Raw genomic sequence first — 23,448 nt, 5'->3', positions numbered from 1 at the left:
AATTCCTAAGTAAATGAGAGCTTGCATGTACTAAGTAGTGTACAAAATAACAAAGAATCTAAATCTATCCCCTAAAAATTATCTGTGACACTTTTAATACTGAACTATAGAAATTGACTAGGGGAAGCAGAGTTCAATTTATAACACTCACTACTAACCAGCCCTGCACAACTTTAGTTCTCTCTCCATGGCACAAGGTTATTGTGCTTCTTGATGCTAGTGCCCAGCAAAACTTCACTTAGTTTTTGACAACTCTCATTTCATACTTCCAGCAAATGAAAATCATTAAATGATGATTTGTTGCTGTGTGAGCAAGGCTTTCTCCTTGACCAAACACTACTTAGGTTTCTCTGAGCTACTGCCAACTGGGCCTGATTTCTGGGATTCAAGGTTCATCTCTACAGAGAAGAAAGAAAAAATCCTGCCTAAATCAACCTAAGTATCTTAAATAACAGCCAATATAACTTCTTATCTCTCATGTTTTCCATTAGGAATTTTCCATCCCCTGAGCCTCTCTCTGCTTTTTGGTGATACATGTTTTTACCCTACTTTTTCAAAGTTGAGAACAATTTCTCTTCCCTACTAAAATAATCCTGTAGCAGGCATCCTTTTTTCTATAAAGATGGTCTTCAAGAAAGTCTTTCTAAGCCGTTCTTTAATAAATGTTACTTAATAATAATTTTCGAATAGGTTAAAAATGTTAAGGAAGAGGTAAGATCTTTGTATCTTTTCTGCTGTGTTAGCCAGCAGGATCAGGAAGACATTTGTGCCCTAAAGCATGGATGGTGGCCAGCCTTTATGTTTTTTAAAGACAAAGCTGGAAAAGGAAGAGATTCTCTCATCCTACCACACGTACAGGAATCCTTGATTACAAACAAGAACACGGGCTAAATGATTATGATTCATCAGGCATATTACACACAAAACAAAGTGTACATCTACAACCTATTATTTATTTTCTGTATCAGTTCTGGCTGATCTTGAAGTAATTAAGTATATAATGACGCCTATAAGTTACTGTCCCGAGTACCCAAAAAACAGTGCTAATAACTTGTTTATTTAGATCACTAAATACGAGCTTTCCTAATAGAGAAAACGGCGGTTTCACAAGGTTCAACTGATAGAGCTGAGTTTTGTCAGCTGCAGAGACAAAGACAGCACATGACTGAGGACCTCAGATTTCCGTTTACTACAGATATCCAAACATGTCAGACCAATACTCACACTGGGTTAAAAGACAAACCTGGAAATTTGCCACAAGAGAAAGTCCTAAACAACTCAGTATCCCAAGTACAAGGCCAGCCTTGTTTAATTTGATGATAAGGTTCTCTTCAGGGTTCAGTGCATGAACTTGCTTGTAACGAACATAGATAGTAGCAATGCCTGGGACGAGAAAATTTGAAAAACAGCAAAGTAATGAGTAACCAAGGGACTAACGTGTCTGTGAAGTGTTCACAAAGGTCAGCTACCCAGAAACACAGAAACAGACAGTCTTTTTAACATTAACTTGAATGCAGAGAGAGAGAGAGAGAGAGAGAGAGAGAGAGAGAGAGAGAGAGAGAGAGGCACACCTATGAATTTTAAAGAATTTTTTTTATAATCACACCATAGAACTACTTGAATCCCCCCATTTGTCTGAGTAAACCATTTACTTTCCATGGTCCTCATGTCTACAACTGCTTATTATAAAACTTAGAAAGTAATTTTGATCTTTTCTGAGGAAAGCTCTCATAATACTCTTATTATAATAAACCTACAATATTTTTAGGATCAGCATCAAAGTCATTAGTAGAACCTGGATGGGACACGCATAGGAAAAACCAACAAAATCGCTCCTCCTCATTCTCATACTGTTTTATGTTATCATAGTAGGCTCAAGCAAACACAGCAGTAATTACAAAAGAAACCAGATCCTGCTTTACATACTCATGTTTCAAGGAAGGACCAAATCAAATTTTCTCCTGAAGAGTTATTGCCAGACAACTTAGAAGTATAATAAACATGGCAGGTAAGTGTTTTATAGACATGTTTTTGATGAGTGTAAATAGAAAACATGTTTACAAATTATTTTTCCTAACTTCTAGTTTTTCAATTTATTTATGAATTATTTGTGTATGTATATGTGTCAGAGAGAGGGGGGGAAGGGGGAGAAGGGAGAGGGACGAGGGGAGGAGAGAGGGAGAGGGGGGAGGGGAGAAAGGGGAGAGAGGGGAGAGAGGGGAGAGGGGAGAGAGGGGAGAGGGGAGAGAGGGGAGAGTATGTAAGTCACTAACCGGCTTTTGACAACTCATTCTCTCCTTCCCCAAATGCGCTCTGGGGATTAAACTCAAGTTCTTTAGGCTCGTAAGCAAGTATTGTTACTTCTGGAGCCATCTTGATAGCTCTAGTTTCTCTTTTCATGCAAGCAAATAGTTTATATTGAATTGATGGATAAAATTATTTTAAGGGATCATATTATTTTTTATTAAATACTTTATTAAACTAACAAAAGTTAGGCTCATAGTAGAGTATGGTAGGTTCTGTGGCATGAGATTATTAACCAAAAATGAAGACACAATTCCATTTCTACTCTTAAACTTTTAAACTGTTTATCATGAAAGAATTTAGCTGTGGTCAGTTTTTCCTTCAATTCTTGATATCACTAGTTGTTTAATTAATCTACCTAAGGCTCTAAGGAATATTTAGTTGCCCTTGCAACTTATGTTTAGCTAAGAAGTCTAATATTGCCATATACATATTTCTTCAAAGTGTATTTCTGTAACTTAGCATTTCTACCTGAGCTTCCCCCTAACCGGCCTCCTTTGCAAGGCAGCAATATAACCAAGAGTTTTCTTTCTTTTTCCTTTTCATTTTTTATTAACATAATTATAATCTATAATATAGTAATAATATATTATCAAGTATTACTAGAAAATAAGTAGTGATACAACATTTAAAGAATAAATCTGCAACTTGACTCTTCATTTTGTGTGCGAAAACCACTCCTACTTCCATTACCTACCTAAAACGGCAGCGATATTCAGCATTACTCCAAAGAGGCACCTTTCAGGAGGCATTGTCCCAGTGTCGCTGAAAGACACAGTATGCAGAGTTCTTACACTAGATACCCTCCATAACAAGAACTATTCTAAGATCCTTTAGCCTTTAAAAGCCCTGAACTTGACCCATATATATTAATATATACACATATATTCATAAAGAGAACAGACCTTGAGTTTTAAATATTTGCCCATCCCTTTCTTGTCATATCAAATGTTTTTCATTTCCACACAGCAGAAATCAACACAAACCAACTTAAAACAGATTATACTCTATATGTTAATAGTATATTGTGTATTTACCCAAAATTAAGTCCATAAAAAAATCAGTGTATCAGCTTCATCACAGTATTCCTTAAGCAGCACTGCCCTCTTCATAGCTCTTCTCTCTCTGTACTCACTATGGACAGCCTGTTCTTCAATTAACATCTGTCCATATATTGATCACTAAAAATACTTATCAAACACCATTCATTAGTTATTGTCTTATGGTTTCTATTGTTGTGAACAGACATTACCAAGGCAACTCTTACAAAGAAAAACATTTAATTGAGTTTGGCTTACAGTTCAGAGTTTTAGTCTGTTATCATCAATGGTAAGAGCTGAGAGTTCTACATCTGGATGGGCAGGTAGCAGGAAGAGTGACACTGACCTGGCTTGAGCTTCTGAAGCCTTAATGCCTACTCCCAGTGACACAATTCCTCTAACAAAACCACCAGTGCCACTCTCTATGAGTCTAAGGTGGCCATTTCCATTCAAACCACAACATTCCACTCCGTGTCTCCCATAAGCTTGTAGTGTATCATACTGAAAACTCATTTGGTCCAACCTTAAGTATCCCTATAGTCTATTTCAGTATCAAAATTGTTAAAAAGTCCAAAGGTCAAAGTCTCTTCTGAGATCTGTGCAATCTCTTAACTATAAAGAGATTTTTATTTTTAACATGTAAAGTCAAAAAGTAGATCACATAATTCCAACATACAATGGCACAGGACATACCTTTCCAAAGGGAGGAAAGGAGCATAATGATACATAGCCTGAACCAAGACTGAAATCCAGCTGGGCAAACTTCAAACACTGCACCTCCAAGCCTGATGTGAAAGTGTTCTTCAGATCTACTACTCCTTTTAGCTTTGTTGACTGCAACACATTTCTTTCTCTTGGGCAGGTTTTGCTCCATTAGCAGCTCTCCTTGGCTCTGGCATCTCTAACATCTTAGCATCTCCAAGGCAATCCAGTCTTCACCTTCATAGCTTCACACAATGGCCTCTCTGGGCCTCCATGCAGGGACAGCCCTGACATAGACCTGGCCTCAATGGGTTTCCTTAATCATGGAGGAAGATTCCATAGCTCCCTTCTTGTATCCTTGACTCTAAAGCTTAAACTACATGGCCAAAGCTGCCCAATTCTGGAGCTGGAATATTGTTCCACTTTTTCAAAAAATTTTCACCAGCTTCCTGGTTTTGATGGTTTCCTGTCCTGCCTAAGCTTGGCTGTCCTGGAAATGCCTCTGTAGATCTGCCAGCTTCTGCGTTCTGCTGGGATCAAAGGCATGCTTCACTCCATTCTGCCTTAAACTTTTCTTTAATTCCTTTCCACAAATTGGAAACTTAGCTGGGTGGGATCTTGCCAAGAGGTCACTACTCCCTGTATTACATTTAGCCTCAGGCTTTCCTTTCCTTTCCCTTTCCCTCCCTCCCCCGCCTCTCTCTTTCTTTCTATCAGACCCACCCCAGCAACTCCAGGAGAGTGGGTGGGTCCTGGAAATTCATCCTGATAAATCTTCAGGGGGTGGGAGATGATCCAGAGATAGACACTTATGTCAGTTTTCTTAGTCTATGCAGGACTACACAGTGAGTCCAGAAACGTCCATTTTAATTTCACTTGCATTTACAGAATTTGGACCGAGGAAATTTGAAACATTCGAAAGGACATTAATATTATATTCAAATATATAATTGGAAATAATCCTGCATATTAACATCACATTGTGTCACTTCATCAACATGTTACTGTCACAGTTATATTACCTGGACATGTAACTCTAGGCAGAATTACTACTTCTACATTTAAAGAAATAAGGGATCTGCCAGTGCCTGTTCTGATCTATACTTACCTTTCAAGATTAATAAGCAAAACGTTCAGCCATCACAAATGAGGGAGGAAGTTGAGTTTATTCTTTCTTAGTCTCCTCCTAGGTTTTCCCATCTTTTTTTTTTTTTTATTTGTTTATATACTTGAATGAAGGACTTAGGTCCTTCACACTCTCTGGTGCTCCTTTTCTCCTCAATTTGTACATTTTGTATTTTTTTCTTGCTTCCTTTCATTATAGATGTGTAGCCATTAATTACCAAGCAATGTAGTCCATATTAGGCTATCTAAACCTCTCATATGCCGATGCTATTAATCCATACTTCTTCGGTTTGGCTTGGGCAGATTTTTTTTGTTTGTTTTTTGACAGGGGCAGCAAGCAGGCACATTCTTCAACAAAATATCAGAAGAACAATCTGTAGGTCACATGTCACTGGAGTCAGGGCCACACAGTTCAAATCACTCTCAGCATTGCTGTCTTCCATGCCCCTACTAGGATGGCCCATTAAGGCCGACTTACAGGTCAACTGCTTTTCCAGTCCAAAGTCCCAAAGTATTCCATATCCCCCCAAACAAAAGCACAGTCCAGACTATCACAGCAATACTCTAGATCCTGGTACCAACTTCTGTCTTGGGTTTCTACTGCTGTGAAGAGATAACATGACCATGGCAACTCTTATAAAAGAAAGCATTTATTTGGGACTTGTTTATAGGTTCAGAGGTTTAGTCTATCATCATATCGAGAAGGGGCTGAGAGTTCTATGTCTGGATCATCAGGCAACAGAGAGAGTAACGCTTGATCTGGCTTGAGCTTCTGAAATCTCAAAACCCATCCTTAGTGCTGTAATTCCGTCAACAAAGCCACACCCACTCCAACAAGGCCACATCCAACAGTGCTACTCCCTGTGGACCCTCGAGGGCCACTTTCATTCAAACCACAGTTATTTCTTGAACAGGAATAGAATGGAATACAAATCTGACAAAACCTCCACATTCATGGAAGTTACATTTAGGATCCAGTTTGAATGTCCTCTCTTAATCTTGGGTTATTACTCTAGTAGACAGTGACTGGCAAAACTCTGTCCAGGTTTCTCAAAACAACTTATCACACCGAACGCAATGAATCTGTTTATATTCCTATCCTCCAGAGCACTATGGACTACTAAACAGATCCACATAGAAAACAAATCATTTAAAAACTGTAACCTTTGGATACATTCTCTTAAGTTCCTTAACCTATATTTGCTAATTGGAACAATTTATTTGATCCTAGTTTTGCTGAATCAATACAAGGATAAAATAAAATGTGAGGTGATGCCTTGAAAAGTGGAGACATCCATTGAGCATTACTGCATTTCCTTTTCCTCAAACTATCTACTAAGAAGATTAAAAAGACAAAGTTTCTAGTCTTTCCTTTTTCTTTGTTAGTGCTTCCTTTATCATAAAACACTGAAGTAAGTTAAAACAGTAAAAGGCTGGGCAGTTCCCAATCAGCTCACTGGTGGACCCTGGGAATGGTGGTGGTGTATCCAAGGTCCTAATCACTTAGCTTATCAGGTATATGAGCAAAGACAAGCCCCCTGGTCTATATGGCCTCCTGACCATGGTATTTAGGCTGGTCCATATAGCCTAAGTAAGTCTGTGTGAAGCCCCTGACCACCAGGGGTGGGGGATGGGTGGTTTTCTAGTCCATTTGTATAAAATGCAGGAGGCTTAGGGCTAATTCCTAGGGCCCCAGGTAAAAACCTAGTTCAAGGTGAGTCTGTATGAAGAGCCCTCAGGGGCAGAGAGACCAGGCCCTCCTGCTCCACCATGGCCATGCACCTTCTGATGACACTTGTAGTTGTCCCAGTGGCCTGTGGTGTGCAGAAGGGTTTCTCGCTCATATGTCACAGCACATGACATTTGGGGTTCATGCTCTGGTTGAAGCTGTAGTTGCAAAGGTTTGTCACCAGAGTGTATGTGACCGTGATCTTGAGGTTGGCCAGGTTGCCACAGGCATATGGACAGAGGGAGCACTTGTAGGGCTTTTTTTCTGTGTTGACCTGCTGGTGCCATTTCAGGTTATCCAGATGAGCAGAGGCATATGGACAGCGGGCACAACGGAAGAGTCTTTCACTACTGTGAGTCTTCGTGTGCGGGGCCAGGTGGTTTGGGTAAAATGGCAAAGGGGCATAGACTACAGGCAAAGCCTTTGTCATTAGGGCCCTGGGGTCTCCCACTGGCACCCCCTCCAGTCTCTCCTCACATACAGTGTTCACACATGGCAGTTCCTAACCTGTTGCCCTCACCCTTCTCCGGTTCTTGTCCATAGCCTGGGCAGGTAGAAGGAACAGTAGCTCTGACAGTGGTTCTGGTCCGGTTCTACACAAACCGTCCCCTTCACCCCGCAGCTGCCCAGTCTGGCAGGGTCAGAGCACTTTCTGATCGCCGGGGCATTGTCCTCTCCTGCTCTGTGGGACAGGGAGGTTGGTCATGGAGCATAGCATCGAAAGTCACAAATTGGGCAGGGAGGAGTGGGAGGCCCTGTGTGGGTGGGCTGATACTGCCTTAGGTTGTCTAGGCTGGTGCAGGCAAAGGGCAGTGGGGATGGCGGTAGGACTTCTCACCAGTATAGGTGCGGGTGTTTCTTATCAGGTTGAAGAGTTGGGCTGAGGTGTAGGGGCAGAGGCCACAGTGGAATGGCTTCTCCCCGCTGTGCATCAGCCTGTGCTGCTTTAGCTGGCTCCAGTAGTGGGCTATGAAGGCACAGAGGTGGCATGAGACCAGTAGCCGTCAGGGCAACGGAGGAAGGGGGCGCCCGGCCCTCCTGCCCCACAACATGGCCCCTCACCTGTTGGCCCCACACACAATTGAAAGACTGCGACTGGCTACACAACCCTGGATCCCTGGCTGGCTCAACTTCTCTCTCACCACTTAGTGCCTGGCTGCCCTCAGACATCACTAAGCCCATAGAGAAGTCCAGCTGGGTCTGGCCTCCTGAGAGTCTCCTTCAGAGTCTTTCTCAAAGCCCATGAACTGGTCTGTGTGGCCATTACCTTCCTCCTCTTACTCTTCCAACACCAGATCTTGGGCTAGTAGCAAAGCACTCTCCAACATCAGGCCCCAGGTCCTTCTTAGAAGGAATCTTCAGTATCTACTTTGATCCCCTCATATTTCAGGGGCTGCGAATGGCTTTACTTTTCCAGAGCATCGGGTATCTTGACTGGCTCCGGCCCAACTGCACCTACAGCTTAACACCACTCGGCGTCTCAACTGGGTAGGACTATTAATTGTACTTCTCTCTGGCCGCTGCAAAGCACATTCTAACATTATGAAAGCTAGACCTCAGGGAGGTTTCAAGGTCAGACTCAGCTTAAATCTGAGTCCTGTTTTTAAAGTGCTTGTGTCTTCAGCAATAGGGACTGACCTTCAAATTCTGTGAGGCAAACAAGAGCAAGGGCAGCAACAGTTTACACTCTTTGCAGAGTTGTTGGGATTCCCCTGATCAACAGGACAGAAGAAACTTCTCACACCTAGTACTCAAGCTTTTGCTAGTTCCTCTATGCCTGGTGCAAGGAGAATTCTATCACCCCAAGTGTCAAATTTTCATTTAAACTACTTATTGGTATATACATAAAGTTGTATATATTCTATGTGAGTTCAGGTGAACATGAAATAGTATGATTCCATATGGCTTGTTCAAACATCCTTTGTGTTTGGACTGCAGATGAGAGAGAAAATGCACCATTTTCTCAGGGACTGGGTTACTAAACTCAAAATAACCCTTTCCAGCTCGATCCATTTACCTGAACATTTATCTCACTACAGCCTAATAATACTCTCTAGTGCATCTGCATTATCCGTTATTCATTCCTCAACTGAAGGAGAGTAGGTTGGCTCACTTTCCTAGTTTCTGTGAATAGTCTAGTTAGTGAATATGGCTGAGAAAATACATACGGAAGAGGATGTCGAGGCCTTTGGGAAACAGTTCATAGAATGGTATAGCTGGGCCACATAGATGGATTTTAGCTTTGTAAGAATTCTAAACACAGATTTCCAGAGTACTGCATTCTCCTGTGATCCCTGCAATGTGGGTTCTCCTTTCCCCAGATCCCTGCTTGTATTTGCTGTCAGTTGATCTGGCTTGTATAAGATGAAATTTCGAAGGAGTTTTAATTTGCATTTCTCTAATTGCTAAGGATGTCAAGTACCTGTTGAAACATTTCTTAGTCACTTTATATTTCTTCTTTTGAATTCTGTTCAGATCCACACCTATTTTTAATTATATTATTCTTGGCTGTTTATTTTGTGAGTCCCTTACGTATTTTGGTTTTAATCCTCTATCAGATATCTTGCTGGCAAAGATTTTCTCCCATTGTGTGGTTTCCTCTTCACTGGACTTTCTGTTTCCTTTGCTATCTAGAGCATCTTCTCATAGCCCAATGGCTGGCATCCCATCTGAAGCACCAGTATTTATAAATTGTTTTGACATAAAGTTTGCATTTCTTATATCCTTCTGGACTGTAACAGTTTAGATAGCACCTACAAACTGAAAGAAAAATCCTTTGGCAGAATATTTAGTTTAAGCTAATGATGTATCTTGAATATCAAAGGAATGAGCCTAAGAGAAATATGATACTACAATTTAAATATCTTGTGTCAGAGAAAGAGCTCAGGGTTATCACCATTAGGAAAAAAAAAAAAAAAAAGCAGAAGAAGTGAAGTGTCCAGAGTGCCTGGAAAGACCACAGAAGACCAGCGGAGAACTGAAACACTCAAAAGGCACTTAGTAACTCCTACATTACAGAAAGCTCTGAAATGCAAGAAAGCAAATTGTCAGAAGGGGAAATAAAAATTCTGACAAACAGGCTCACATCGATCTTAAACATGCACCTTCTTCCAGAGATACAATGAATTGTCTGGTCCTTGAGCTATGCATTTCTCTAAAACAAGGATGGTCATTTGTCAAATTATTGCCAGAAGTAAAAGCTTGAAATCATAAAAAATTGGGGGTTTTATAAGCATCTCTTAGTGCACCCAATTGTGTATGACTTTTGTGTAATATCTGCATTATAGAAATCGCAGCCATGGTACCCCTTCTGAAGCGCACTTACTTGTCAGAGTTTCATTGACAGTTTTAATGGCTCCACTAAACCTTCTGGCTTATCACTTTTTAACAGTTTGCCATTTTCTGTGTTAGAAAGGTTATCCATCAGTAAGTTAGTGAATGAGGAAGTGAAACAATTGCAGCAAACACAAAATAAAAGATACTATTTAGACAAGGGCAAAAGTAAAATAAAAAGCAATTGATTCAGTGTCTCTAGGATGGTGTTTCAAGGCCTCAGCTATATTCTAGATAGATTCATTTAGATGAAAACACAGGGGCAGCTGGGCTCTGTGACCGTGTCTTCACCACCTCTAAGCCTACTTAATTCCTCTAACTCCTCCTCTCTCTACTTAGTTCCTTTTTCATTATAAAAATGTTTTAAAACTTCAGTATCTTAGAACCCACTCATAGTTACTAGTTTTCTCATGTGCTCTTCGTGAGTGCATAAACATACTTGGCAGTGTCAAATTAAAAATCTTACCTTGTGTTTTTTCAGCAATATCACATAGAGAAATATACCAAAATTTCAATATTGTTTGTTGCAATTGTTCAGTATAATATGTAAAGTTATAGAATGGGGCCTTTATTATCACATGATTTCTAATAGCCAGAGAGGAGGGGGGTATTACTCATGTTTACAACTGAAAATTACTAAGTAAAATATATTAACAGAGAGAAAAAGAACAGGAGGAAGAATCTTTTAAAATCATACATTAAACAAATGCTGGAAGGAAAGCCATTAAATCACCTTCAGAGGCAGGAACGAACTTCAGGAATGAAGAAGGGACTTTTACTTTATTTTTCAAAGATTTGTTCAATTTTAATGTATGACTATGTGTGTGTTCCTGTGTGGGCCTGAATAAGGCATCAATTGCCCTGGAACTGGAGTTACAGGGAATTAAGAGCCACTCTGTAAGTACAGGGAACCCAACATAGGCCCTATGCAACAGGAAGCATTCTTAATGACTGAGTCAGGACTAATGACTTCCTGTTTGTAAGCAGTACCATCTTGCCAAAAGTTTGTTGCAATAACCACTCCTACCTCTGTAGCTTAAAAAGATGACGATGGCTCAGCAGTTATAGCACTTGCCACTCTTACAAAGGACCTGGCTTAGTTCCCAGTACTCACTTAGCTGCTTACAACCCTCTAACTCCAGTTCCAGAGGCTTGGATGTTCTTATCCGGTCTCCAAGGAGACCAAGCATGCATGTGGTACATATACAGTACAGGCTAAAGACACTCAGAGGACTAAAGTTTAAAAGTGGTTATGAACACGGTACATGCTATTGATTACTCATAATCAAAATGTTGGTAGTTTTAAATTTTCAAAAATATAACTGTTGATATTTATTTTGTCAGAAATATCTAGCCAGTAGGTCATGAAGAATAAGAACACAGTCCCTAGAGTAGAATTTGCAGGTACAAATCTTGGTTCACCACTTACTGAGTTGTACCACTGAGCAAATCACATACTGTTTCAGGCCCTTACTCCTTCTGTGGTTTAGATACTGAAGGTATTGGAGGTTTAGCATATAGGGAAGCAGTATAGGTAGTTGTGGGCTTTTGAAGATGTGAGGCCTAGAAGAGGTCTTGAAGTTATTGGCTATGTACACTTAAAGGGAATTACAAACCTCTGGCCTCCCCCTTGCTTGCTTGTGCTCTCTGGTAACAAGGTGAGTGGTTTGTTCTCTATGTACTACTGCCATCATGTGTGCTCTGTCCCAGGCTCAAAGCAATAGGCCAATCAATCATGATCTAAATCCACTACAGGAGTGAGCCAGAAGAGTCAACATAAAAGGATAGAAGTTGATTATTTTAGATCTATATGACAGTAACAGAAAGATGACTACAGATACTCTTCTTAAGTGAGGATAGATTTCTCAACCTAACATGGATGATGCAAGGATTTGATTACCTAAAGCATGAAGAAAACTTAGAATATTACCTTGTTACATAATAAATCAATAAACATTTGCCAATACTACTATGTCTTCCTAACATTACTATTGTTTGCTGCACTTTTAATTTTACAAGGAAAGTCATTCTAATTCCAGGTTCTGAGGCAAGCTCAAGCACTCATTTACAAGACAAAAACACTAAGAGGTTAGACTCTCTTAACTAACTGACTGTTACTCTACAGTCCCCATATTTCTCTATCTCATAGAAAGAATCAACTGCGAGTTCTATTTTATGTTTCCTCTCCTATAATAGCAGTATAAAAACTTGAATTTTTAAATGGAAATTGAAATGCCAGATTCTCCATGGTCTGGGGAAAGTAGTTTGGTGGCAATAAGTAGCACTTACCTGGGCTTGTGTTCAGTCCCCAGTACTGAAGGTGGGGGTTACTTCTATATGAACAATATACTTCACTGACCTGATGTAAGGCAATGCAGGGTCAACATGGTGGAGTGTTATTGCAGTGATATATGAGAATATAAAGGTAGCAAATGTCCAAATTACAAGGGCCGACGGAAGGAAGCTAAGGCCTTGCTGAAACCACCACATTTCAGACAGGTCTTCTGAAGTAGAAAAAACAAATGAGAAACAGCAGTGGGTAAGTTTTTCCACTCTATGCTAGCCATCCGCTCCCCACACTTGTAATCTTACCCTCCAAGTATCCTCCCCATATCCCTGCTCCACTCTTCACGTTTTAGAACTAAGACTCACTTACTGGCCATGGCCAGAAACTTGCTTTCTTTCTTATCATTTCATACATAAATACACACACACACACACGCACACGCACGCACACGCACACGCACACACACGCACACGCACACACACACACACACACACAATTTAAGCCATGTCTATATTACAATAATGAAAGTCAATGAGATATTATGATGTGTCATTCAGATAATAAAAATATCCTTATATTTCCAATACAGCTAGTTTTTGCCCCTAATATTCTCAGTCCACAATTTACCAGATCAGTGAGTGTGATCTTCTGTTTCCTAGTAGGGAAGGGAGCTACTATAATCTTTGTACTCTCTGGACTGGCAAGTACCTTATATGCTGATGAGCTGCCTGGGCAGTATAACATCTAGCCACCACTAATGGAAAGACTGAGGCATAAGGGGAGGATTGACATTTTCATGCCTTAACCAATCATGTCTCTGTAATGCAGTTTCTTTCAAAATTCAAAAGACACAATCAGATGATCAAAAGATGTGGTGGAGAATCCCTGTAATCCCTGGCATCAGTGCCAGCATGAGAGAGATCTGGATGGGGAGAGTGAGGCCTTTGAGCTACAGTAGATGAGTGGTGTATTCAGCAGCAGAGCCAGTTTCAGTGGTCAGAGTCTCAGGGCCACACCCTCTCACCCAGGCCCTCGTGGTAACAAGAAATGTGGTATTTGGAGCCAGGTTCTTTTTTTACTCTGTCTGACAAGATGATCCTAAAACCTTGAAATCCTGAGGTCAGCGACTCTTCCAACTCAGTCTCAGCTGGCCTGACTCTGCCCCTCCCCCCACCCCGTCTGTCTGTCTGTCTATCTTTCTTTCTCTCTGTGTCTGTCTCTGAAACAAAATCTCAAGCATTCCGGCTGGCCACCTTAACTGTTGGGGTTCCAAGTGTGTACCACACCATACTCTGGTTGATGTGGTTCCGGAGATAAAACGCAGGCTCCTGGTGTAATAGATAAGCTATCTACCAACTGAACCATATCAGCTGCTCAAGAAGATAGGGTCCACAGAGTTAGAGTTGTGACTATAGATGCTAGGGAGAAGGCAGAAAAGGATACAGGGCTCCAAAATACAAAAGTGCAGGACAACCATGGTAATGAGACCACAGGGGGATTAACCCTGGTCACTGCTTAAGTTCCTTTATCCAGAACAATGACTGGCAGCACCGTACAAGACGACAAGCAGGACAGGCTGCTGGTAACTCAGGCCAAGCACAGTGGCTTCCACTGTGTGATCTATAGTAGCCTGAAAAGCAGCGGAAAGTTGATAGATAGATAGATAGATAGATAGATAGATAGATAGATAGATAGATAGATAGATAGATAGATAGATACATAGATAGATAGATAGATAGATAGATAGATAGATAGATAGATAGATAGATACATAGATAGATACATAGATAGATACATAGATAGATACATAGATAGACAGACAGACAGACAGACAGACAGACAGACAGACAGACAGAGAGATCGAGTTTGCAAAAGGCAACATTGACGGCAAAGGGGAAGTAGAGGAATATTTGCACGACATCTGGGTTCTCATGACTGACCCATTGCTGCTCTGCTACTTTGAGAAACTTTTTTCATTTCCTCACACAGAGAGAACTACTTGTTGGACCTGCCTGTGAGTAATATGTCCATGGATAGTACAAAAAGGAGCCATCTGGGCCTCAAGGTGCTCAGTGCACTGAAAGTGTCAAAAGAATACGACTGTACAGGAGCATGGGCTCAGCACCTGCAGGCACACCACAGAGCAGCATGCTGCCTGCCATGTATGTGGCTCTCATCACCCGCACAGCTCTTCTACACGTTGTTACTTTTTTATGTGTATGGGTGTTAATGCTACATACATGTTTGTGGACCACATGTCCTGGCACCGTGGGAGGCCAGAAGAGGGTGTCAGATTCCCTGGAGCTGGAGTTACAGCTAAATGATTGCAAGCTGCCATATGGGTGCTGGGAACTGAACCTAAATCTCTTCCTCTGGAAGAGGTCAGCTCTCCAGCTCCATCCTCTATGCATTTTCCAAGTCTGGCTCTAGCTCAGTGTCCTTGCTGTTCCCAGCAGGAGCCTTCATCAACAAGGGCACCGATCACACTAAACAGTAGTATCTTGCTCGGTTTTCCTTCTTCGTTAAACCTTCAGTTTTAGGAGAACAAGAAACAGTTGTTTTCATCACTATTGTACTTCCGGTTCCAACATGAAGAGTTTTTTAAAAAAACCCACCTAACTAGACGTCACAGGCTGCTTTCTCCTTAAACTCCAGAGTGAAGATATTATGTAATAGCAAGTCAAGAATGTGAATAATAGATTTGTTTACTTTTTCTTCGGAAATTTAATTGTTAAGAATATAAATATTTTAAAATTAAAAGTAATGTTTCTAGTATTTCCCATCAACTATGGAAATACCAAATCAAATTCCTTGTATTTGAATATTGCTTCACAATCTTCTGCTTCTTTGTCTCAGGCTGACTTCCTCAAATAATGAAATCTCAGCCACTTTTAACTTGTTGTCTACTTCAATCATATGACAAGTTGCAATACAAGAATATTTATAGTGCTAAGTAAGTTTCTTTTCCTTTGTTCTAAAAAGTTACCAGTATAAGCGTGTTTCAAGTAATTTCCTGCCCCACTTATCATAATGTCCTAGGGTTTTTCCATTTCCTAACAGTCCTTAACATTTTCATTTATGTATCTATTTATTCTTCTTGGCAATTCCTTGCCGATGTCTGACAGGCACTTTCTCTATAGTAGGTTGCTGAAAGAATAATCCTGATGGGTACATTTCCTTAGTCAGCTCAACAATGCTACTTTAATTCCAATAATTCTTCTCTCAAGACTGTAGGAACTCAGAGCTATTATTTATTGGTTCTGTCAAGTCTTTCATGTGCTTTTTCTTAGAGCTTAACTCTTAGAAACCTGTAATGTGACAGCATCTATTCTGCAATACTTCCCCTCCCCCCACGCTCTCTCTCTTTCCTTCCTTTCTTGTTTAATCTTTATTTAGCAAAGAAGTAAAGACAATATAATAGAGCAAAGGCTATCATGTACACAAAAGGGACAAGTCTGACTCATCCTATGCATGCAAAAGTAATCCATGCATTATACTTGTATAGACCAATTCAAAGTTGACCATAAACTTCAATAAAATGACAAAGCTATGTTACCTATAAAAATCCAAACCAAGAAACACCTACATTTTTAAAGCCTAGACTGACCAAGAACTCCCTATACAGTCCAGAAGGATTTTGAACTCATGATCCTTTTGTCTCCATTGGTCAAGCACCAGGATTATAGGTATGAGCCATTACATCCGGTTTAATCATACAAGTTACCCAACTTAGGTTTTCCTGCATGTAAGCACTCTACAAACTGAACTACCCTTCCAGATACCTTGAATGTGTTTTATGGCTTCCAACTATGAGCTTGTATTTGTATTCTAAAAACTAGCTTCTTAAACTCTGGGTCATGTAACTGAATGTGGGTTTATGAAAACTAACAGGAATAAAAGTAAGAGGAAATGATTTCTGGACATATAATCAGAAAATAATCCAAACTCAGCAGTGTAACAAATCCAGAAATACTTGAGGGTGTTTTCCTAGGCTTATTTTGCCCAACTTCTGTACAGCGTTGGCTCTGACCATACAAAGTACACTTTGCACCATGCACACCCACTTATCAATGAACACTGCCTGAAACATCTCATATCAGATTTAAAGCTATTGTGTTAGGAATCAGTTTTTAGTGTTAATTCAATGTTTTCTGTTCTTTAACTATAATGGTTTAATTAAGAATCAAAGTAGTATATCTTGATTGAACTGTTAGAGTATTTGATTAAACACACACACACACAAACACACACCCCTCATTAAATGATTTCAGTTTGGTACTAGGAAAAAACTGTTAGGAAATGAAATAGTCTTAAATTAGCTTCTACCACTTTGTCTCACATATTTATGCAAAGCAGCATAAATAGGATAAAGTATAATCAACCCTGAGAAACATGGAGCAGGATGCCTTATGCCCCAGAGCAATGCTTCTCAACCTTCTTAATGCTGTGGCCCTTTAATACAATTCCTCATGTTGTGGTAAACCCCCAACCATAAAATGATTTTCATTGCTACTTCATAACTATAATTTTGCTATTGTTATGAATCATAATGTAATATTTATGTTTTCCAATGGTCTTAGGTGACTCCTGTGAAAGAGTCCTTTTCACCCCAAAGGGGTTGAGACTCACACTGAGAACCAGTGCCCTAAAGTGTCAAATATTCAATGATTTAAACTTTAATGCATAACTAGAAAAGTACATTTATACATTTACATTTAGCATTCAAATTTGCTATGATCTTTCATAAATGACAAAACTATATGTATGTCAAATAATTGTTTTATCTACATGGTAGAAAGAGAAAACTAACTTCCACAAGCCGTTCTCTGACCTCCACATGTGTACCATGATACATTTGAACAGGAACCTGCATGTGCATTCATATACACACAGACACACACACACACACACACACACACACATGCACACACATATGTACACACACAGAGAGAGAAGAGAGAGAGAGAGAGATTGAGAGAGAGAGAGAGAGAGAGAGAGAGAGAGAGAGAGAGAGAGAGAAATGACTGACTTTAGGATGAATTATTTCAAGAAGCTGTATCTGTTTTTGCCGAGCACTTTAACACATTACTGACCTGGGTGAACTTCAGGTTAATTCCTTGGCTTCTAGTTTCTCAGAGCATGTAGACTGTGAGTCTGAACTTTGAATTAGTGATGGAAGACTTTAAATAGAGTCCAGTTCTTGATGGTATCTTTATTTTACCACCTGGATATATGGAGAAAATAGACATATTTAATGGATCTTGCTTTGCTGAGAGGGAGAGAATTTTCTGGCTCTCCATTCATAGACTGTGCTTAGTCTTGAGATCCTGGCATCATGAGAAAAGGTAGCTCAGAGGAAAGGAGGTACGTAATTAAGAGAAAATGTTTGCTTTTTAGCTTATGAAAATAGTACTTACTGAAAATGTGATACTTTTTGCCTAATCCATAAAAACACTGTCTCGAACCAGGAGATGGAGATATCCCTGTTCTAGTAGGAGGCAGAATTCTATTTCTGGTCCTTCACTGTTCCTTTTTGTTATAAGCCAAATGCTTCCAAAGAACAGCTAGGTTACTCCTCTTGCTTTAGTTCCTTGTCTGACTTTCCAGCCTTGAGGATTTCCCTCTCTTTGTTTTGGGAGGATATGGAAGGTTGAGATATGTTTTTACCATCTAGGCTGGCTTAGAATACACTACTGTCTAAGGTATCTAAAACTTAAAATCATCCTGTCTTACCTCCAAGTTCTTGGATTATGGCATGGGCCACCATGCCTGGCTGAAGAACTCCCCTTTCTTTCACAGAAAAATGTGTTTGGCATTTAAAAAGCTAATATGACCTATTCAGCATTTAGGTATTTGGGTAAAATGTATGCTTGGAATATTTTGCTCATCCCACTACTAGTAGGAGAGCCTCCTCCCCATTTTACTGTTAATTACTTTTAAATCCTTAATATCCAAAACATAGCAGAGGGCTGGAAGGATAGTTCAGTGCAACCCAGAGCCTATGTAAATAAAAGCCAGATGTCTAGGGGCTAGCAACTAGACAAAGTACAGTCATTTTCCTATCATAGAAAAGTTCCAGCAGACCTGCTAGACAGTTATTATAGAAGTTACAGAGACATCGAGGAAAGACCCTAATACACTGGTGATATATAATCAATAGTAGCCTTTAATATTGTCCAGTATTTTTAGATTACATTTATTTATATGTTTTATATGTATAGTGGGTGGGGAGATCAAGTGGAGGTTGGGGGTGTAAACCCAGGAATCAGTTTCCACTATGTGTGTCCCAAGGATTGAACTCAGGTCACCAGAGTTGCCAGTAAATATCGTACATGCTGAACTATCTCAAAACGCCAGCTTCATTTGTTAAACCATCTAAAAGAATAGTTGTTTCAGTGAGGTTTATTGAAATACTAAATGAGATAGTAGATGTGAAGTTCTTTCATAAGTGGTCAGTAAGTCTGGGCTCCTTTTCACAACGCGAAAGAAAACTACCTGTGTTCTGAGTCCCAAAATGTCAATCTTCAGAACTGTCCAAACCGGTTCCCTTTTAAATCCTGAAACCGATTCACAAAGAAAATATATTATCATTTCAATCTCAAGATTTTAAGCAGCACACAAATATTAGCCACTATCTGTGGCCTGAATGCAGCATTGTGAGCAAAATGTTTCCTTTAAGGACCTGATGCTTGAGATCTTTTATAATAGTGACCTACCAGCTATAATTTTTAGAAAGTTTTAATTGTAGGAAGTTAATTTTCTTATTGTTTGGCACAGCAGATACATTTCTCTAACACCTGAACTTTTTCTTTTCTTTATTAACTTGAGTATTTCTTATTTACATTTCGATTGTTATTCCCTTTCCCGGTTTTCAGGTCAACATTCCCCTAACCCCTCCACCTCCCCTTCTCTATGGGTGTTCCCCTCCCCATCCTCCCCCCAACATTCACGTTCACTGGGGGTTCAGTCTTAGCAGGACCAAGGGCTTCCCCTTCCACTGGTGCTCTTACTAGGATATTCATTGCTACCTATGAGGTTGGAGCCTAGGGTCAGTCCATGTATAGTCTTTGGGTAGTGGCTTAGTCCCTGGAAGCTCTGGTTGGTTGGCATTGTTGTTCATATGGGGTCTTGAGCCCCTTCAAGCTCTTCCAGTCCTTTCTCTGATTCCTTCAACGGGGGTCCCGTTCTCAGTTCAGTGGTTTGCTGCTGGCATTAGCCTATGTATTTGCTGTATTCTGGCTGCTAACACCTGAATCTTTTCTTTTAATTCCATAATTATCCCTTTCTAATTATTGGGTTTCAGGCAAATTTCTGAGATACAGTATTCTCTTTGTAATAAATATAAAATATTATAACGATTCTTAAATTCCAGTCATAACTACCCATATACAGCTGTTTATGAATTTTTTTGAGATATGATATAGTTGTATATATTTAGGCTTTGAAGATTCTTACTGTTTAACCTTGCTTAGATGCAAGGCAGGGCTTAAAATAGTCTTCCAGAGCCAACTGAGAAACTAAGCAGACAGGAAGATATGGAAGACTGTCAACTGTCCAGCACCTTCCTCTCCAAAGACTAAAGTATGAGAGCAATTTCTGACCAAGCAGGTTATAAGTGTAATGGTTAACCATTTTATGGGTCAAAACATTCAAGAACCCTTTTAAAAAATGTTTGCATAGCAAATAAGAGGCCTTAAATTCAATTTCCAGAACCAAAAAGGGAAAGCTTTAAAATTACTTTTAAAAAAATATAAGAAAACTTTACACAACACTAAGAGTGTTTAACAAATCGTTTTTCATCTTTCACCCATCTTCTCTGCTTACTTTGAAGTTCTATGAGTCAGAAATCCAGTTACATTTCTTTTCACAAGCATTTAAAGGGCACAGGTAATAAAATTAACTTTTTAATGTTGTTTCTTCTGAGTAATAACAACCAAAGCATAATAAAAATGTAAACTCTGGATGTTCCAAGTGAACGAACAGGTGGCCCCAGGCTTTTCTCAGAGGCACACTGAAGCATCAGGCAGGCTACAGACAAAGCATAACAATGACTATTTTCCCAAATCCTGATATGGCCTCTGACAAATGTAACGTTTTCCAATGGCTAATCTCATAGCATCTAGTTACACAGCCGAGAAATTAAAATTTAATACCGCAGCACAAATTTGTTGCATTTGGGTACTTCTTTATAAATTAAAACTGAGAAAGCTGGAGAACTTACTCCTGTCTCAGTGCTTTTCAAAGGAATGCTGCTGTTAGGATTTCCTTTCAACTAGGGACCACTCCCTTAAACACAATCAAGGGGTGTAGACTGAGCTCTGTGTAAACACAAGGTCACCACTGATCTCAGTGCTGAACTTCCCCAGCCCCCAACAAGTAGAAATAAGGGCACAGGGATGACCAAGTGTATTAGGGCAAAGGTTTCCTTAGCTGATTCAACAAAAGCAACCTCCTGCACACACTCCCTAAATCTTGTAGTACAAGAGCTTCACTGTGCCTGGCACCAGCTAAATATAAGAGACACCAAGCTTGGCACGAAGCACCGCTTGGGACAAGCTGGTGGTAGAGGTATCAAAGAGAGAAAAAGTTAGACGCGGAGACGTCAGTCTAGTTGTCAACTCCGGTGATCGGTGGGTTCCCGGAGCTTACCGGCGACTCAGATCCTGTGCATCAAGAAGCTCACGAAGCCAGGTGAGGCTGCCGCGGTTCGCGTGGTTCGCGCGCCGGTGGGACTAAGGGGACTCGCGTTGCGCCTTCGCTCTAAGCTTGTGAACCACCCTTCGATACAGCACCCAACGAGACAACACGCTGGGCACCAGGCCAGCTATTTCCTCCCTCCCACTCACCTTCTTTCCGGTCCGGGACCGGCCAGCTCCAGCCTCAAAGTGCAGAAGAGGCCCACAGTAGAAGTCTGGGCGGAGCCCCGGGGCGCGCTCCCGAGTAGCTCGGAGGCGCGCCGCAGCCTTTTCTGAGTCCCCCTCTTTACGGCAATCGTGAAAGTGTCGTGAACGTGCTGCCGCCTATCAGTCACTCAGTCGCCTGGAGTCGGAGTTGCTATTTCTAGGCTTGTGCTTGTTGGGTTCGGGGTAAGGCTGCGGGGGCCCGGCCTAGGGAATGGGCGGGGATGTCGCGGACGTGGCGGGGCGCTTTTCTCCCGGGAGGAGCGGAGCGAGGGCAGGAGGCTCTGGGCTGGACATAACTGGGTAGCTGCGGACTGACTAGCTGAAGGGGAACGCCGTCCTTGCTGGCGCTGGTTGGCCTCGCGCGCGGTGTTGTGGGGACGACGAGGGGCAACGCTGGCTGTCCCGAAGGCTCTGGAGTCGGAGGTGGAGGGGCGCCTGCGTGGTATGCGAGACGTGGTCGTGGGAGGGAGCACCCCAGGCTAACCCCCGGTGAGCCGAGGGCTGGGGCGCTGGCTTCGCGGAACCGACCTTGCCTGGCGGGTCCACACCCTCCTGGCCCGGTGTTGCCAAGTCCACGAACCATGCAGCATCCTGTGCGGTCTTTGCTGTCCTTTTGGGAGGCGGTAGTGATGTTTCCTGGCTTGGGCCACGATTCTTGTTGGGCAACTTTTCTAGAAATTTCAGCCCATATTGACAGGCTCAGAGATTGCCAGCTAGAGTTTTATTTCAGCCGCGTTCTTAGAAGGAGATCGCTGGGGTTTGCCTGTGTTCCCAGGAATGCTTGGCTGAACCTCAAGCTTTACATTTTACCGAGTTTGAGTTTTCCAGCTCGGTGCTTGGCATTTTGATACCAGTTTTTGCGGTGTTGTATCATTGCCGTTGAATATATGGCTTTGCTAAAACTCTTTAACTCACCAGGCAACCTCTATTACAGCAATACTCAAATCCCTTGTCAGTTTTCAACAAGTATAATTTGTAAGTTGTTAGAATATCTCCTTTCTACTCCAGAACTGTCAGGGATGTGTTGAGATATGTGTGTGCTGAATTGACTGGCTCAAACGCAAGGATACTGTATAAGACATTTGGAACATTACCAATTTAAAACTATTGGCATTGGATAAGATTTGAAGCTTTAAAAGCAGTTTGCCACATATTTATTCTATGCTGAGAGTAACTGAAGTCCCAGTACAGCTCGCCATTACAACGCAACCCTTGTAAGAAACGAATTAAGTAAATCTGACTGTCACATTACCAATTACACTTTACCGCATAGCACTTTCTTTTCTAAGCTACATGTTTTGATTTTGTTGTTGTTTGTTTGTGGTTTTTGTTGTTGGTTGGTTGGGTTGTTTTTTTCTTTTTCTTTTTTTCTAAACAGAGTTTCTTTATGTGTCCTGAGCTGTTCTGGTACTTGCTGTGTAGACCAGAACTCTGTCAACTCCGGGATCCACCTGCCTCTCTCTACCTCCTGAGTGCTGCGGTCAAAGGTGTGCACCACGACCTGGCCATATTTTGCTCTTTAAACTGCCTAGAAATGCTGGTGGTGTTCATTTTGAGGGCCATGCAGCACTGTTTTTAAAAAGAACATAAAAATGAATATGGCTCCAGGCTTTTGGTCCCCCCTCCAAAGTTATTTCCTCCTTTAAGGAACCCACAATTTCACACAGAAAACACCAGATCTAAGCTGTGTTACTCAGTGCAGTCTGCTTCTGAGTACAGAAAAAAACTCCACCTCCCCGCCCCCCGACGAACATATTTTAGGTATCATTTGTTAAATAATGCTGAACTTAATCCTGTGATCCTATTAATTGCCTTTCTTTTCTTGCTCCTGTTTTTCTTTCTCTTTTCCTCTATGGTCTCTTCCCTAATAATCTCCGCCATCAGTACTCTACTGTAGTAGTGGCAGAGGTCAGAAAGCTGTGTACAACTGGGGCCCACCGAAAAGCTTGCGAACATACTGCTGAATCAGTGCTGATAAAAACCTGGCACCCTTGTACATGGGTGGGGGCCGTGGGGGTGGGGCAG

General features: G+C 41.1%; 2 protein-coding genes across 14 annotated transcripts in view; one reads left to right on the top strand and one right to left on the bottom strand.

Moving 5' to 3' along the window:
- Positions 1 to 21,310, bottom strand: part of Dram2 (DNA damage regulated autophagy modulator 2) — a 28,594-nt gene extending 7,284 nt beyond the window's left edge. For 2 of the 5 annotated variants that reach the window (XM_006233123.5, XM_063282175.1), the window contains exons 1-3: positions 12,593 to 12,728; positions 3,002 to 3,069; positions 1,244 to 1,383 (exon numbers count right to left, since the gene is read on the bottom strand). In XM_006233123.5, coding sequence (XP_006233185.1) covers positions 1,244 to 1,383; positions 3,002 to 3,069; positions 12,593 to 12,723 — 339 coding nt within the window. In that variant the 5' untranslated portion in view covers positions 12,724 to 12,728. Of the gene's footprint in view, positions 1 to 1,224; positions 1,384 to 3,001; positions 3,070 to 12,592; positions 12,738 to 17,613; positions 17,745 to 19,015; positions 19,078 to 21,169 lie in introns of those variants that run through there. The other 3 variants (NM_001025018.1, XM_063282176.1, XM_039102706.2) reach the window with 3 other exon arrangements.
- The window catches only part of Cept1 (choline/ethanolamine phosphotransferase 1), a 41,976-nt gene continuing 39,459 nt past the window's right edge, over positions 20,932 to 23,448 (top strand). For 3 of the 9 annotated variants that reach the window (XM_006233116.4, XM_006233117.5, XM_039102419.2), the window contains exon 1: positions 21,472 to 21,606. The gene's annotated coding sequence lies outside the window, so the exon portion shown is untranslated. Of the gene's footprint in view, positions 21,212 to 21,471; positions 21,607 to 21,703; positions 21,913 to 23,448 lie in introns of those variants that run through there. The other 6 variants (XM_017590924.3, XM_063281917.1, XM_006233118.5 and 3 more) reach the window with 5 other exon arrangements.

This window comes from Rattus norvegicus, chromosome 2 (assembly GCF_036323735.1).
Source record: "Rattus norvegicus strain BN/NHsdMcwi chromosome 2, GRCr8, whole genome shotgun sequence".
Classification (NCBI taxonomy): domain Eukaryota; kingdom Metazoa; phylum Chordata; class Mammalia; order Rodentia; family Muridae; genus Rattus; species Rattus norvegicus.
Note: the sequence above shows the minus strand (reverse complement) of the source record. Positions and strands in the feature narration are given on the sequence as shown.